This window comes from Lygodium microphyllum, chromosome 21 (assembly GCF_053477565.2).
Source record: "Lygodium microphyllum isolate KBCC chromosome 21, Lygodium_microphyllum_v1.1.10, whole genome shotgun sequence".
Lineage (NCBI taxonomy): Eukaryota > Viridiplantae > Streptophyta > Polypodiopsida > Schizaeales > Lygodiaceae > Lygodium > Lygodium microphyllum.
The window spans coordinates 77099760-77117330 of record NC_141155.1 but is presented as its reverse complement, the minus strand read 5'-3'; the positions used below and the strand labels follow the sequence as shown (position 1 = coordinate 77117330).

The window sequence follows — 17571 nt, the reverse complement described above, 5'->3', positions numbered from 1 at the left end:
GTCAAGGCACTCCTGTAGTCGACCTAGTGATGCAGGTAGTGGACCTGCTGGGTAATGGCGGGGGCAAGTCTTGACTGAGCGAGGAGCTCCCAAAGGCTGAGCGGAGCTGAGCTGCAACTGAACAGAGCCAATGCTTTGCTACCAAATGTGAGATGAAGTCAGGATCGAAGCTCAGCACAGAAAACAGTAGATAGTGTGAGAGTGAAGCACGACACCCAATGCAATAGACTAAAAGAGTGTATCGTGAAAGTACAAGGTATGACCCTTAAACCTTAGGGTTGTAGGGGGTGTTCACACTCGAACACGATAAGTGCCCGTAAGTGTGTGATATAAGCACATATGAAATAAGACCATAAGTTTGGGGGAAAAAACCTCTCCTACCGAGAGTAAAAACTGCCCCAGTGTCCTACTGATCACCGACACTCCTTTGTGAGCGTAGGCATAAGTGAGGCGTAATTGAAATACCCAATAAAAGGCTCATTTGGCAAAAGCATATGCAACCTTAGGTGCATTGGAGAGACAATGTGCTCACATACAATCTCATGAACTGTGCACCAAACTATGGCTTTTTGACACCTTGGTTACACCCACACTTCTATATGGGGCAGCTATTTGGGGTCCAAGTCTCTTTCACATGAGGAGACAGCCTTCGGGAGACCAGGATGAACTAGAGAAGGAATACTATGACAGGTGGGAGCATATGGAAAGACCAGTGGTCATGATGATCTCACTTATGATATGAGCAAAGAGCTCGGTCCTAATCAAAGCTAAGTTGGGGGCATCACCCATGGTGGTTGAGACCTTGGTCTAGGCAGTGACTTTCATACATAGACTATGGGAGCTCTCCCAAGATAGATACCCATGGCTAGCCCTAGCCGCTTCTAGACAACTAGCAGCAGATGGTGATATACATTGTTGGTATACTTAGAAGAGTACATGGATGATTTTACATGGGTTGCAGATTGATAGACTGCCCCCTTTGACTATGGCCTGGACTGCCCTACACTTGACCTAAGCCGATCAGAGTTGAACCATGTGATCAGAGCAGACATATTGAGGTTAAATACGGAGAAGACTTGGATCAGACCCCCCTCCTCCCATGGCACAAGGATGGCACACTATCCACTTCCTTCAAGTATTTGAGGATGGTTTCATCACCTTGTTGAGAAACCCTTCACTTGTAGTTTTGCGTTCTGCATTTTGCGTTTAGGGTTTTAGAGTGGACAGCCCCAAAAAGGGGCTGGGCGCCCACAGTGTGGCGCCACCCTAGACTGTTGACGCCCTCCCTCCGGGCGCCACCCTAGACAGTCTCTTGCCAATTTATAGGCTGCCTTTGTCACTCATTCTTCACGGTTGATTCATTCAGTCTGTTACCTCTTCTCTCCAACTTCTCCACTACCCTCACACCCCTTCAGGAGGACATTGCAGTTCGTGGTTCATGGTTGTCTTCATCATCTTACTTGTGCTATAGCACCCTTGTTCCCTTGTATCACATTCACTCCATGATTCAGATCTTCATCGTTCCATTCATCAGAGTTTCTTCTCTCTTCTCTTCTCTTCTCAGTGTTTGCCGAGTTCACTCTATGTTCCTCCCCGCAAACCCTACTGTCTCGCTAGTACGTCGTCTTTTGACATGGTATTAGAGTTGGATCTACTCAAACAATGGAAAAGATCCTCCTCTCTAGTGAAGGCAAAGACTGGTGGCAGGTTCGGCATCCACTTCTCTTCTTCTTCTGTTGCATCAACATCCTAACTGGCAGCTGCTCCCTCCTGCATTTGTTGTTTTCCAGCCTGCGTTCAGGGCTGCTGCTGCTGCCTCCACCTCCCAGTTTGCTGGCTGCTCCCCCCTACTGTTGGCTCTCTGCTGCTGGCGACTCAGCCAGACTACTAGCGGCTCCTCCCTTGTTGCTAGCAGGTGTTCTTTGCAACTTGGCGGCTCAGCTAGACAGACTATTGGCGGCTCTTTCCTGACAGTTGATGGCACTTTATGCACCTGGCAGCTAACCTCTTACTGCTGGTAGCATCGTCCTCCCACTGACAGCTCACTTTGAGCCCTTCCATTGCCCTCCCACCCCTTGCGGTGGACATTGCGGTTTGTGCTTCACACTGCCCTCACACCCCTTGAGACGGACATTACGGTTCGTGGTTCGTGGCTGATCTCTTTCTTCTTCAACAAGGCACACTGGTATCCATGGCTTCTTCCCCAATAGATAACCAGTCTACTGGGCGTTCCTACTGCGGCAATAACGGTCGTTCCACTGATGATTGCCAACTTCAACCTTGGCTCCCCACCCCCTCGGAGTACATACGTCTCTCACCTGACACTACCTTTGCCACCTCTCCTTTCTAGGCCACAAAGAACATTCTGCATTAGTTATCAAAGTACTATGCTCAAGGCAATAAGATGCATCCGATTTGCACTAAGTCCTTTTGAGCACATGGAGGATCGATTGGCGCTACGACCTCTTGGAGATAGTCGCAATGCTAGCGGCACTCTTCTCCCACCTATTTTCGGGTACAATGGCTACCATCACGGTTCTGCAGTCCGCTCCATCAAGAGATAGTGCTTGTTTGATACCGTCTCCTCGTCAGTCCACTCCTTCAAGAGACAGTGGCTGCTCGACTCCTTCCTCTTCTTCGGCTTCCTAGTCTGCTCCATTGAGAAGGTGCGACTATTGCCCACTCATTGCTCAGTCTGAGCCGCCCCCTTCACCCTCGCCTACTCAGGTTCGAGAGGCTACTTCTGGGGATTCTTCATCACCCCAAATACCTTCTTCAGCACGACTGATGGCACTTCCTTTATCCTCAGACATTTCGGAGTTTGTGATCCATGAGTTTTTGGATTTCCTATCTACCTTAGAGGGGGATTTAGAGGGGAATGATCTTTCTTTGCCCTCTGAGGGGGCATCTACATCTACTATGACTTCAAAGGGGGCTCCTATTCCTCCAATTTCAAAGGGGGTCCCCACCCACTGCTTAATCCTTCGCACACCTTGGTGGAGGCCTTTTACCTTCTTCTTCTACCCTTGGATGGTGTGGCTTCCTTCCAGCGGTCATCTCACCTATTGATTCCCAAGATCTTGAGGATCTACCTAGATTAGGGCCTTGGAGGTTTAGCCGTGACTTGGTGACGAGGCCTTCGTATTCCTTCTTGCATGGATGCACAGAGCTAGTGGCTTCTCTCTCGAGGTTGAGTTTCGTGTTCTCTAGTTCACTCTGTCTATTGTTCTTTACTGCAACTTACCTTTCAGGTGGAAATCTTGGATCTTAGGGATCCTCTACATCTTCTTCCTTCTCTTCTTCTTGCCTTGGTCTCTTGGTTAGCCTGGAGCCAACTCTCGAGTTTGAGGTACGGGCATATCCTTATGGTTCTCAGCACCACACAAAGTCTGACATTCCTCCTATGCATTGCATGTTTTCATCATCTTTGTACTAGGGTGCTTGGGCAAGTGAACAATTTCCCCACGAGGGACACTGTCCAAGTGGCACCTACTGCATGATCATTCTTCAACATGTAGCATTCTATCTCCACCTCACTCTTCTATTCTTCCCCTTTTGGGCTTGAGAGGGGGTGTTGAGAAACCCTTCACCCATAGTTTTGTGTTTTGCATTTTGCATTTAGGGTTTCATAGTGGATAGCCTCAAAAAGGGGCTAGGCGCCCAGAGTGTGGCGCCACCCTAGATTGCTGACGCCCTCCCTCCGGGTGCCACCCTAGACAATCTCTTGCCAATTTATAGGCTCCCTTTGTCACTCATTCTTCACGGCTAATTCATTCAGTCTGTCAACATTGTGGTTCGTGGTTCGTGGCTATCTTCATCATCTTCCTTGTGCTACGACACCCTTGTTTCCTTGTATCACATTCACTCCATGATTCAGATCTTCATCCTTCCACTCATCAGATTTTCTTTTCTCTTCTCTTCTCTTCTCAATGTTTGCCGAGTTCACTCTATGTTTCTCCCCGCAAATCCTACTGTCTCGTTGGTACGTCATCTTTTGACACACCAGACCTAGTTACATGGATACACAATTGCCTCATGGATTGCGCACAATTATTGGTCAGGTCTGCATCTCATCCCACCACCTAAGGATTGAGACAGGTAGATGGAAGGGCATATAGATAGAGGAATGCATATGCCCAGTGTGCGACAGAGAGCCAAAGATAGAGGAATACTACATTTGCCGATGCACGGTATATTATAATATACAAGGCAGAAATAAGTGTCTGTTTCAAGAGGGTTTTGGACCCTTGAGATAGATCATGTAGTTTGAGGATCAGAGATGCTTGGGTTTCTTCCTTTTGGAGCTATAGAGGCGTAGAGAAGCTATTCTACAAAGTAGGAGGCCCCCATAGCTCGGCTCACATAGAGAGAAAGTGATCACTGACTTTTTCATTGCTACATGACTGAGTATGGCACATACCACTACTACTATCACACAGCGTATAGGAGTCCATCATCATTGGACCTCATCTTCTGTAGGTGTCCCTTTGGATAGAGTAGTGGCACTCAACCGGCGGTCTAGGCACCCATGTTCACTTGGAGGAAGACCTAGACATCCACACCATTGACAAATTAGAGCCATCATTGAGCACCACAGGAGATAGATGCTAAGATGCCTCGGCCATGCAAATATGCATCTCCCTTGAGGACAGACATCTCATTGATACAAAGTTTCCTTTTTCTTCTTTTACTTTTAGATCATCGACATGTTTTCTTTTTTACGACACTATTTCACTTTTCAGTCTTATAGGCATGTTTTTCATCTTTTCTCGTTGCAGATGAGAAACACACCATCATTATATTTATTGTTTTGGTCTCATAGGCCACATTGGCCTTTTAGAAACGTTAATATACTCTTTATTTCTCTTGTTGTTTTCAGCTACCTCATAGTGTTGATTTTATTTTGGTGTCGCATACACAAGGTGGTGTGGTACGTATCTGAGGAGCAATGCATCCTTGATTGGTGGTGTTTGCTTGACTAGGTCACAGGCATTTCAGGGTTCTAGTGACTCATCAGTAGATCTAGTTGTATGTGTTAGTGGTCATTCAATAAGATTTTTTAGTTCTGCGTTTGTTAATTGCATTATCTCACACTTGGTATACCTGGAACTGTGACACAGTAAAGGGAATTTCACGCTAGAAGGGATTCACGTTCTATGCTTATCATAGAACTGTGTTGATACCTTTTCATCTCTGTTAGGTGTTTAGGCATGTAGTAGTAATAGATCCTTAGATGCAGCTCCTGCCCGTCACATCGCCCCGTCCGATCGTCGTGCCCTGCCCGTCTGATCGTCGTGTCCCGCCCCACCCTGCCCCGTTTGTTCGTCCTGCCCTGCCGGTACAGTGCCATCGCTAGCGACACCCCCCCTCGCCATCGACAGGAACAACACCACTCTCCTCGTCATCACCTGCGCCCCATCCCTCTCGCCGCCCCCATCGCCAGCTCCCTACGCGCCGCCTGTGCCCCCCCTGCGCCCGCCCTGCCCCCTTCGCCTATGCCCACCTACCCCCCCCTATCTTTTTCCTCCCCTCCAACCCCCCGCCCCCCGTGTGCTGTCTTGTCGGGAGGCTTGGCCCTTTGTCAAGCTGCCACACCACCGCCATCGAAAACAGAAATCCCCCCTTCGCCATCGACACCCCCCCTCCCCCCGCCAGTTGCTCCCTCCCCCTGCAGCAACTCCCCATCCAGTAGCACAACAACGTGATAGGTAGGTTCTCCCAGAAGGGACGCACAATGGAAACCTATGGTCAGACGCCGGCGCATTCAGCGAGTGCCCCCCAGTTAAACACCTTGCGTGTAGTCCTCTCTGAGGAGCAGCTCTTAGTCGTCCGAGCTAAAGAGCTGGAGCTAATGGAAACAACGATTTATGGTCAGGTAGTAGGACATTCCCCAGCCAGGGCCCTGCTTCGGGACTGGCTTCACTTCACACTGCGCATCGGCACAACGCAGATCATGGAGGCGGTCCTATTGGGCCAAGGGATCTTCATGGTCCGCCTTAGCTCGGCAGACGCAGCTCGCGAGCTACTCGCCAGTTCACCATATGCGTCCACGAAGGGGGTCATATATATGGTCCTTTGGTACAGTGGCTTTATTGTGGAGGTGTTTGCACTCCACAATAGGTTTCTTCGGCACTCGGTCACCCTTCTTTTCCCCGGCCTGGCGATTGAGTATCGCCAGTTGGTGGAAGACTTTGGACGGCTCTTCGGCACTGTCCTTCCCGTGTCCTTCGCGGATGCAGCGACAGCTGCAGGAGTCCCAAAGGTACGGGTGGCAGTGAAAGAGATCAAGAATATCCCACAATTCCTAGAGATTGAGGCAGGTGGGCACTCCTTTAGGCAGCAGGTCATTGTGACTGGGCAACCAAGGCAATGCCTACGTTGCCACGACTTTGGGCATCAGGCAACAGTTTTTGTACGCGTTTCGGAGCCAAGGCGGCTCTGCCCACAGGTCCGCAGGTGGACGCTGACGGTTTCACATGGGTCCAGAGACGACAGAGAGGGAGACGGCAAGGGGGGGCGCAGTCAGCTCCTCAGACCCAGCCTCGTCAGCAGGGTGTTGGTGGGCGAGCGACCCCCTCTCGGCAGAGCACTCCACAGGCCCCCCTTGTCCGCTCCACCCAGCAAGACCGCAGCCCCCCACATTCACCATCCAGATCGGTGGCAAAGCACACTTGTATGCCTCATAGTCTCTGCTCCTCATCAGCAACATCCACACCAAACAGATGCCTCTTCATTTAGTCACAGGTTTCCCCATGAGCTTACATCTTACATCCTGAAATGTGAACAGTCTCCACTACAGTGGGGCACGTGGCTCTACGAAGCTGATTGTTTGGCAGGAGTTGTAGTCTGCCCTTGCTGGACGGATCGACATCTTGCTTCTGCAGGAGCACAAGGTCACCCTCGCCCAGGCTCAGCCCGTTGGAAAGGTACTTCCGGGCAGCTCGCACACTTACTGGGAGCACACCATAGGTGCCCACAGCAAGAGTGGAGGCGTATGCACCTCTATTGGCTCGAGTCTCACCACTTGTGTATGAGACCACGGGATGATAGTGGCAGGAAGGGTTCTATGGATCGGACTGGATATTGGGGACTCGTGTATTGGAGTCCTCAATGTCTATGCCCCTACGGAGGTTAGGGCACGCAGAAGGTTCCAGGTGGAGATTGCAACCGGACTCCCAGAGGTGGACTCCTGGATTGTTGGAGGAGACTTCAACAGCCTGGAGGCTTTGGAGGACCAGTAGGGCAGAGGAAGAAACTACCAGGGCATGGCTGGGGAGGAGCAGGAGGCATGGGAGTCTTTTTGCTTGCAGTCAGAGCACGTGATGCCTGGAAACACCCTGCCTTCCACAGGAGGGAGAGGTCGTTGGCCTTCCACAGGAGCACGTGATGCCTGGAAAGACCCTGCCTTCCATAGGAGGGAGAGGTCGTTGGACTTCTCCTGGGGATACAGGCGGCTAGGTGGAGCCCTGTTGGAGCGGTTGGACAGGTTTTATGTGGGAGAGTGGGGAGGCTCTCGTGGAGGCCAGATTGAGCAGTTGGCAGGCACCACGTTATCCAATCACTGCTCGGTTCTCCTAACACTTGACCCCCCAGCATCCGCCCTAGATACACGATCCTGTCGGATCCCTGACTCGATCTATAAAAGGGAGGAGGTGTCGAGACAGATAGAGAAGATTTCGACCAGAGAGTGGGACAGGAGGGACCGGATAGCAGAGGAGGTTGCAGAGGTCCTAGCCGAGGCAAGCAGAATCTGCAAAGAGGTAGCCATACAGGCTAGGCAACAGTGCTGGGAGGAGGAGAGAGCACTCTGGCAGGATCTTGCAGCCACACAGAGATTATTGCAAGATGCACCAGGGGACCCCACCCTCCACGCACAGGAGGTGCACGCACGTGCAGCCATTGCTGGCCTAGAGGACAGGCGCTCGGAGTTCTCTTTCCACACTTCAGCAGCCTTTTGGGCGTGGAAGAGGGACACAATGTGCAGGGAGTTCTTCCAGGTGCACCAGCCCCGCACCGCGGGAGAGCAGATACGCAGCTTTCGGGATCAGTATGGGAGGACCCGTTCTAGCCCTGATGAGGTGATGGAGATTGCCACCGACTATTACACGCTCCTTTTCCAGTAGGAGATAGCTTTAGCTAGAGGACAGAGATGCAAACAGTAGGTATGAGATCACATCCCGTCCCTCGTCACAGAGGAGATAGGACACTCCCTCCTAGCCCCATTCACAGAGAAGGAACTAGAGGAGGCTTTCCATACATAGGATGGGCAAAAATGCCCGGGGGAGGATGGCCTCTCTAAGGCTTTCTTCACTACCTACTAGGAAGTGGTGAAGGATCCCCTACTGAGGGCTTTCTAGGAGATCTTCACCACAAGATAGATGCCAGGGAGTCTCTCGGCAGGCCTTATTAGTCTTCTCCCCAAAGGGGGAGACCGGTTGGAGCTCTCCCAGACCAATCACCTTATTGTCAGTGGCCTATAAGGCACTGGCAAAGATGATTGGTAGGTGATTACGCCCCGTGCTTCCAGATATCATTCATGGCACACAGACAGGCTTTGTCCAAGATAGGAGCATCCTAGACAATGTATTTACATTCTTTGAGGTGACAGAGTGGGCTCAACACAGTGGGCAGAGACTGGCAGTATTACTCTTGGATTTCGAGAAAGCTTATGACAGGGTGGATTGGGATTTCCTAGAGGGCACCATGGTGAAGTTGGGATTCCCCCACGCTTGGATTCGCGGGGTCTCCAGCCTGTACAGATCGGCCACCAGCAGGGTTCTCAGAGGCGGAAGGCGAGGGGAGAAGTTTCAGCTGGAGAGATCGGTCCGACAGGGCTGTCCCCTGGCCCCATACCTGTTCCTACTCTTTGCAGAGGTGATGTCTTACTTCCTCAGGTCACGTGTGAGCGGATTACACGGCCTCCGACTTCCAGTGAGAGAGGAGACTGAGTTGTTAGACTCAGAGTACGCAGATGACACAGCCTCTACATAGAGGACGATGAGGTGATGCTGGAGAGAATGAGGCTGGCTCTTGATGTGTTCTGCGTTGCAGCGGGAGTGAAAATCAACTGGCGAAAGTCGGTTGGTTTCCTCACAGACCCGGACTCCAACACGGAGTAGGGCGTCCACCTGGGATTTAGATAGGTGAGCAGAGGGCAGACCGTCCGATACCTAGGGTTCCAGGTGGGACTCAACATCACTCCTGCCGAGCAGTTTCTTCTTGTCCTTGATTTTATTCGGAGGAAACTGACCTACTGGAGCACGGTTCTCCTCTCACTAGCCAGTCGAGCCCTGGTGGTTAACCAGGTCCTCCTAGCGACGGCCTGGTACATCGCCTCGTGTTGGTGCTTCTCCTCATCATGTGTAGGGCAGCTTCGCCGCCTAGTGCGGAATTTCCTTTGGTTTGGGTCTGATGGCTCCAGGGACTCCAGGGCCAAGGTGGCGTGGGCGACCATCATACGACATCGATTAGAGGGAGGGCTCGGGATCATAGGCCCAGAGTATCAGAGTATGGCCCTCTTGGGCAAGCTAGTTGTCGGCGGTCTCACACCAGGCGGGAAGACCTGGAAGGTCTTACTGCAGGAGGGCCTTCAGGATTGTACACCGAGGCTTGGCAGTGAGTGGAGGCCGTCCCTGAGATGGATCTTCACGTCAGCCTAGATCACCCCCCCCCCCCCCCCCCCCCCCCAGATCACCTCCTTTAGAGCCTACTCCGCATGTGGCAAGGCCTCTGTAAGGCCCTAGTCCAGAGCCCCCCAGGTTGCCAGGAGGAAATAGACTGTCAGTCGGTGATCTGGAACCTCCAGGTCAAAGATCGGGAAGGGGCACAAATAGGTGAGCGCCCCCACATCCAGTGGGTTGGGTGGGAGGCCGGCCCGGCTCGTTCCATCAGGACATGACAAGAGGTGTATAGGATGGCAGACGAGGTGTTGCAGCAAGTATCAGGTTGCATGAGAGAAGTGGAGTTGAGGAGAAGAGAGATAGATGCAGCAATACCTCCGGAGTGGCTTGCCCCCCCGATACGAGAGCCGATAGAGCCCGGGGAGGTATGGGCAGCTAGGTTCTCTCCAGCAAGCATCCCCCTTCAGGTGGGAGGTAGAGTAGGTGGCTCCCCCCAGGGGACCTTCTTTGCCGTTCAGGAGGGAGGACGTCTGGCCCTTGACAGAGGGCATCAGGATGAGGGGATCGCCACCCTTTTATAGAGAAGGATTCGGGTGGTGGGTCTTTAGGGGAAGACTTGGCGACTGGACCCTTATGTTTTCTGGAAGGAGCTCAAGGAGTGGCGCCTTTGGATCTGGAAGGGCAGACCACTTGATGAGCTAGAGTGGGATCTAGGAGAGTGGCTATGGCCGGCCTCTGTGGTCGCCAAAAAGCCACCCAGGTTCCTAGAGTATATTGCCAGGATTGGCAGACATGTACTGATGCAGGAGGATATGGACTGGGCGCCGTCACGTAGCAGCCACTGGGCGGAGCACAGCATCACGGAGCCCTTTTGACGGACCTTCTAGTGCCACCTATGGGATAGTTGGAGGCCGAGGAGGGTGTCGTATTTTTTATGTCTGGTGGCACATGGAGGCTTGGCGGTGGGAAGCTGGCTTGCCCAGATGCAGAAGGAGGGAGGTTGTAAGCGTTGCACACAACAGCCTCTGGAAACCCCAAAGCACTGCCTTTGGTCTTGTGAGGAGACGCAGCTCGTGTGGAGAGGAGCATGCCGTATCCTTCGACGTATAGCGCCCAGCCTTGGGTGTATCTCATGGGGAGCTTTCTGTTGGCAGGCAGTAAGCCAGGGCTGTCACCTTTTGTATGAGGCCGGGATGCAGGACATGATATTCATGATCCAGGCAGGGTCATGCGCAATGGTCGGTTTGGAGGCTCTACCCATCCGCCAGGTACTGGAGTCCACAGCAGACCGCTCGGAGGTATGGGAGATCATAGGGAGTCTTACTGGATGGCATATTTGGAAGGCGCGATGCCAGGTGGCTTTCGGCGGAGAGAGGCTTTCAGCACTTGCGACCTTAGCAGAGCTATGGACCTCCATCATCCATTCCCTCCGCGGCCGATGGGATTAGGTGCAGGGCGAGTCCAGGGCTCGTCAGGAGCTCCGTGGTCACTTCACGCGTACCTGGGGCGGCCAAGGTCTGTTCTATGTGACACAGGCAAGCAGCCCCATTTGGCGATATACCCACCCCCAATGGCTTCTTGCCCCCATCCCCCCTAGACCGCCTTGAGAGGTTTGTATACATGATGTACTGGCGACTCTGCTTCAGCTCCAGCTAGTCTGTTGAGCATGAGCACTCTGTTGTAATCAGCTTTTTGAGTAATACAATCAGCCACATTTTACTTGCAAAAAAAAAGATCCTTAGATGCAGTCCCAAAAGACTATTCTTTGCACTGAAGGACATGCAAGGAAACCTGCTCCTATTGAGAGAGCCTCTGGTAGAGTTTGGTGGCCAGCCCTATCACCTCCTTAAGGCATGTTCCTCACCACAAGAAAACAGATGTCTGCTGCTTGTTAGTACTGCATACTCCAAGCAATATTATCTAATTGCAGACTAGTACAGTGAGGTAATCTGATAGAGGCTTGAAAGACAGAGACACACACTTCCTCACCATTGCTAGCATATTGAATTCCCTTCACATGCAGGCACATGCCCTTGCATGCCCCCTCTCTATAGACATTGTGTAAACATACCTTTCACACATTCTTGTTTTTGTGAGTGTGCTTAGTGCTTTCAGTTGATTTAACTTTTATGTGATTACTGACTTTTTTTGTTTGCTTTGAATGAATCAGGTCTCAGGAACATAAACCATTTGGATGGACTTGAATTTCTTACCAAACTTCGCTTGGATAACAACGAACTATGCATAATAGAGAACCTGTCACACCTGAAGAATTTGACTCTACTCGGTATGTTGCAATCTAGTAAAATCCTTAGAGAAATAGTTCGACACAGTTTTCAAGACATCGGAACAGCTTAATATTTGTAGATATTGTCAATTGATTACTCTTGAAAAGAAGGTTCTATAGTAGTACATCCCTACCCTATGTGACCAGGCGCCATGCATCTAGTGGGCATCAGCAATGGGCAGCCATTATTATTGCGCAGTGCCTAGAGGATGAGAAAGTTAAGGAAAACCTTTAATGTGGGCCATTGGGGTTCTGGGAGAGACCTCCTTGCTCTTGGACTCTCCACCTTGGGATATCATTTTACACGCATTAGTTGGGTATGAATTGGTGATGTGGAATGATAGTTCTTGAGGCTTCAAAACTGAGGCCAAATCTTACTGCTAACGCCACCTGGAGACCCTATGAGCAGGATATAAGCTGCATGCCAGTCCCTCTAGGGTTTGACCTTTGTCTGTTTGTCATGTGGTGGTTTGCTAGGTGATCTACGATTGGGTGTAGTATCCCTCATTCTCCGTGTATGAACAGAGGCTAGTGGAGGAGGCGAATGAGATTAAGGTTAAATAAAAAATTATAGTATTTCAGCTGTTTTTCTTGAGCATATCGCCATCACTGATTGCTTCAACTTGACATTGTCATAATATATCGATCAGTCTCGCACTGGCTATATTGCATGCATCATCAGACTCATCACCATCACATGAACCCATCTCGTCTTCTTTGCAACACCGCCTCCATGCTAGCTCTCCATCATCAAATGCACCAGCAACATTGCCGCCATGCTAGTTCAAATGAACTAATTATCATTGTGCTGCCATCTGCCAGTTTACTTTTGGACTGTTTGACATCCTTCTAAAGAGCTCTAACCACCATGCATATTGTAAACATCACACTCACCTTCCCTTCATAGATGGCAATGGAGTTGAACAAATCAGGTCGAGGAGAGAACATTAATCACAAAGATTAACGTAGGCTATATAATCCTTAAGACAAAGGCTTCTCTCTTTTTTTTTTCGTAAATCAAAGGCTTCTCTCTCTCTCTCTCTCTCTCTCTCTCTCTCTCTCTCTCTCTCCCTTTTTCGTAAAAGGTAATTGTATTAATTACGAAAAAAAGGTACAAGTTTACATGATTACATGATTACAAAATATACGAGGGCCCTAGGCCAACATGTGTAAAATCCCAGTACCAATCCAGGAAAAAGGTTGCACAGATCATGGCAAAGACCTAGAGGCAATTGCCATATGCCAGGGAAGCAAGTCCTCCCAAGGGAGCAAGTCCGAGTGCTGAATGAGATCTATCTGCCAATGCAAGAGACCTTTAAGCCGGGCAATGTGTCTCGGTACATTAGAGGCCGAATCAAAGAGAAAGGCATTCCGCGTGGTCCAAATGTGCCAGCATCCCCAGTATCTGAAAAAGTGAAATAAGATCTTCACATGTAACTGTGGCAATGTGGGGTAGTTTGGGCGCACAAAAACCCAATCGAAAGGAGTTAGTGAGGACTCCACCACTGCGCGCCAAACTTGTGACAAGAGAGACCAGATATTCTTGGCGAGCGGGCAAGAAAGAAATCGATGTCGGGCCGATTCCACAGTAGTCGTATAGAAGAAACAATTGCCATTCGAGATTCTATGCTTGGAAAGGGCCGAGGCAAGAGGAAGACCAATCATTACCCGCCAAAGAAAGACCTTGCATTTGAAAGGTGTCTTATTTAACCAGCCCTCCATTACAGTTGCCTTCCACCATGATTACGATTTCCGCAATCCCCATACAGTATTAGCTTTCACAGCCAGCCATTGATGATCTTTAATGAGAAGATGATACACCTGATTAGCAGAGGCTTTTTCCAGACTCAACCGGCCTGCAAGGTCCTAGTCCTGCCAAGGACGATCCACAGCCAGGGCAAGAAAGGGTTGTCTACCCCGAAGCACGGACAAAAGCTATTCCCATAAATCACGGTATCCGCGCGGGATCCTGAAAAGTCTCCTGGCAGTACGAAATGAGGCGAGGACATTGCGAGTGGCAAGGGTAGCATTCGCAACCGAAGTCACACCCAAATGGGCCATGCGGTTAAATCTTGGTCTGAGCTGATGTTTGTCTTCCCATGAAAGTAATCTCGAGACTGCCAACAATTCCAGTTGAAAGGAGTTGGTATGCAAGCGGTCCCCCACTAGATGCCAACGAGTCTTTTGGAGCACCACTTTCTAGGAGCCGACCAAATGCAGTAACAGAGAGGAAGAGGGACTGGAAAATCGAGAGTCTGCATTAAGGACATGCCACCAGGAGCCCCGAAGTCGTATTACCATGGCGTAGCCCTCTGTCCTCAAGAAAATAACGGGCTATAATGGTCCACGGGTGATGATCCACACAGATGGTGCAAAAAAGAGACCAACGAAGAGCCAACATATGAGTTTCAGCATCCAAAATAGCTCCACCACCCATGCGTTTAGGGGTACATGTATGTGACCATGAAATCCACGAAATACCTGCTTGCAATGAATCCTTCTTCCATAACATGAAACGAATGGGGCGAGTGAGAGACTTCAAAGTAGTAGGAGTCCACGGAAGGAATGGCAAGAAATACGTTAGCATTGGCAGCATAATTGTCTGAGCCACTTTGAGGCGGACATGGAATGGCCATGCTTGTGACTTCCAATACATAAACTTCGCTGCCAGTTTTTGTGAAATCCACTCCAGTAGTTCCTTTGGCCGAACATCCACTCCCAATGGATATCCAAGATGCCTGACAATGGAACCGCGGGAAACAACCTGGCCCTGCAGCCTAATGACTGTAAATCAGGCTCCGTGCAACTGAGTATGGCTGATTTAAAGGCATTGATGCGAAGACCAGAAGCATGACCAAAGAGCGTCTAAACATCTAATGCCTTTCGAATGTTGTCCTTGTCCGCCCGCAAAATCATAAGGCTATCATCAGCCAGAGATTGGCTAATGAAGTGCTGTCCCAAAGGAAGAGACAAACCGGCCAGCTGAGCAGAAGCTGCCATTGAAGATAACATTGAAAGAACCGAATGAGTCGCCAGGGCAAAGAAGAGAGGACTCAAAGGGCAACCCTGTCTCACCGAGCGTGCAAGGACAAATGGCTCTGTAACCCCACCATTGAGCATAACTCGTGAAGAAGCTGCAGCACTAATGGTGTAGATCAATCGGGACATCTGAGTACCAAAACCCATAGCAGACATGAGTTCTGCAATGAAAGACCAGTCTAGATAGTCAAAAGCCTTTTCCAAATCCAATTGAATCAATACCACTTCCTGACTGGAGTGCCTCGCATAGTTAATAGCCATTTGCACATTTAAGATATTATGCAGAATGTTGCGGCCCTTAATGAAACCATATTGGAGAGGATGCACAATAGCTGGAAGGTGCTTGTGAAGCCGATTCGCCAGCACTTTGGAGAAGATTTTATACATCGAACCCATCAAAGAAATTGGTCGCCAATGTTGCAGCATTGACGACGAAGGGACCTTTGGAAGCAGTTTGATAAGGCCTTCTTTCCATGAGGAAGGCATGACCCGTGTTTCCCAAACTTGCTGAAACATAGCCGCCAATGGCTTCACCAGCTGGGTGGCCGAGTTCTCAAAGAATTCATTGGTGAGACCATCCCAACCAGGACTTTTGTCCTTAGGCAGGTGTAACAAAACATCCATAACCTCCTCCTCGCAAATATCTGCCTCCAAAGTAGCTTGCATATCAAGTGGAACCTATTGGCGAACCAGATCATAGAAGACCGAGCGTGCATGCGTAACCTGGCTAGAAGGCGACGGAGAAGAACCAAGAAGATCCATAAAATAATTTCTGCACATATTGACAATGGTCTATGGATCAGTGACCATGCGACCTTCTGAATCCTGGAGTCCAGTCATATTTTCTCGAGTAGGAGAAGCATGCAAGGCGCGAAAGAACTTATGAGACTGACAGGCACTATCTTGCAATGTGTCAGTCAAGTTGTGCAGCTTGGCCTGCTGATAAGATTTCAACTGAAATACTTGAATAAGATGAGCCAAACGCATCGTCAGTGACAGCAGAAATTCATCATCTGGGGTGTCCACCAGCAGCGAACGGACCAAAGCTAGTAAGTCCTCCGCTGCATGTCGACACCACCGACAAATAGAGGCATGATGGATCCCATACTGCCGAGCAACCCGCCGCACATTAGAGAGTAGCCGTGCAAAGGAAGCCAAGCCCTCAGAGGCGAAATCCAATAAGAACCTCTCAATCAATTGCTGCATATAGCCTTGAAAGATGGGATGCTTCAAATAAGACGAGTTGAAACGTAAAGGGAGTCTATCCAGCAACTGCATAAAAGGTGCAAAAGGTTGTGCAAGAATCTCAAGCTGGAGGGGGAAATGGTCCGACAAAGCATATTGCTGCAAGACTTTCATTTCCAGCATCTCGGGAAGAAAATCATCCCCTTGCATGATATACATTCGGTCCAACCGCGACCAAGTAGCTGTATATTGTGCGGAATGAAAAGTAAACCCTGAAGAAGAAGGGTGAAGCCAAGACCAAAGATCTTGCTTAAGTACGTGAAGAGCAAAGGCATTCCACACCCGGCTTTCCGGAGTATCCATTACCGAATGCCCTAAAGTGGACTAAGAAGAGTCAACGCACATATTGAAATCTCCCATCACAAAACCCCTTCTACTAAGTGACATGGAGCTCTACAAAGTCGTCCAAAGATCCGGTCGGGATGCGGGATCATTCGGAGCATAGAGGCCCAGCAACCATAAAATCTCTCCTTCAAATAAGACTTCAATTACCAGAAAGCGGCCCTGTACATCATTTTTAATAAGAACAGGCTGGTATTTCTCATGGACAATCATAAGCATGCCTGAATAGTGCATAGCATGTGTCCCTGCATAAAACAGGCGGAATCCATGGCAATCCACAACTTTTCCTGCTTCACCGTGACTCTTGTGCTCAACCGCACACAAGACATCCCACTGGTTCTCATGTAAGACAGTCCACATGGTATGTTGCTTATGACGAGAGTAAATGCCTCGCACATTCCACGTGGCTATCTTCATATATCTTCAAAAAAAGAGAATCAGAAACGAGACACCTGTTGCCTCGATTTCACCTTTTCCGCGAGAGCGTCCAGGACACCCTCATCCAGAAAATCAGCTAACACTGCAAAAGAATTCTGGCGGACCGCTTTAGAGGTAGATGGAATATCCACTGCCTTGGGAGTGGAACGGGGATAACGACAATCCCAGGGAGTAATCACATTACCTCTAGTATCAAACGCCAGCTTAGCAGGTGGGCCCTTTGAACCGTCTGTATAGACTTTCCTTGTAGACTGATTACGGGGGGCTGAAGGAGCCATAGTACGCGCAGCATGCTGTGAAGAGAACATTTCTTTCCCACGCATGTACGTGCGCACGGAATCCTGTGAAGCATTAGGCCCAGAATCTTAGGCCTGCATCCAACTTTTTACCTTTTTTTGAACGTGCCTCGATCCAATCATTGCTACGGGAATCCAAACCCAGGACCTGTTGTTTACCTTTGTCCACAACATTAGGTGGCTGGGGGGCCTCCTGCGCCGGGGCATCAAGCACCATGTCATCCTTAGGCAGCACAACATGCGCATCATCGGAAGACAGTTGTCTCTCTGGGCATTCGGCCATAAAATGCCCCAATTTACACAT

At 50.0% G+C, this 17571-nt stretch overlaps 1 protein-coding gene across 5 annotated transcripts in view; it reads left to right on the top strand.

The window, feature by feature from the left end:
- Positions 1 to 17571, top strand: part of LOC148018175 (dynein regulatory complex subunit 3-like) — a 97789-nt gene that overhangs the window by 62363 nt on the left and 17855 nt on the right. For all 5 annotated transcript variants that reach the window (XM_087661418.1, XM_087661422.1, XM_087661419.1 and 2 more), the window contains one exon: positions 11791 to 11907. In XM_087661418.1, coding sequence (XP_087517544.1) covers positions 11791 to 11907 — 117 coding nt within the window. The remainder of the gene's footprint in view (positions 1 to 11790; positions 11908 to 17571) is intronic.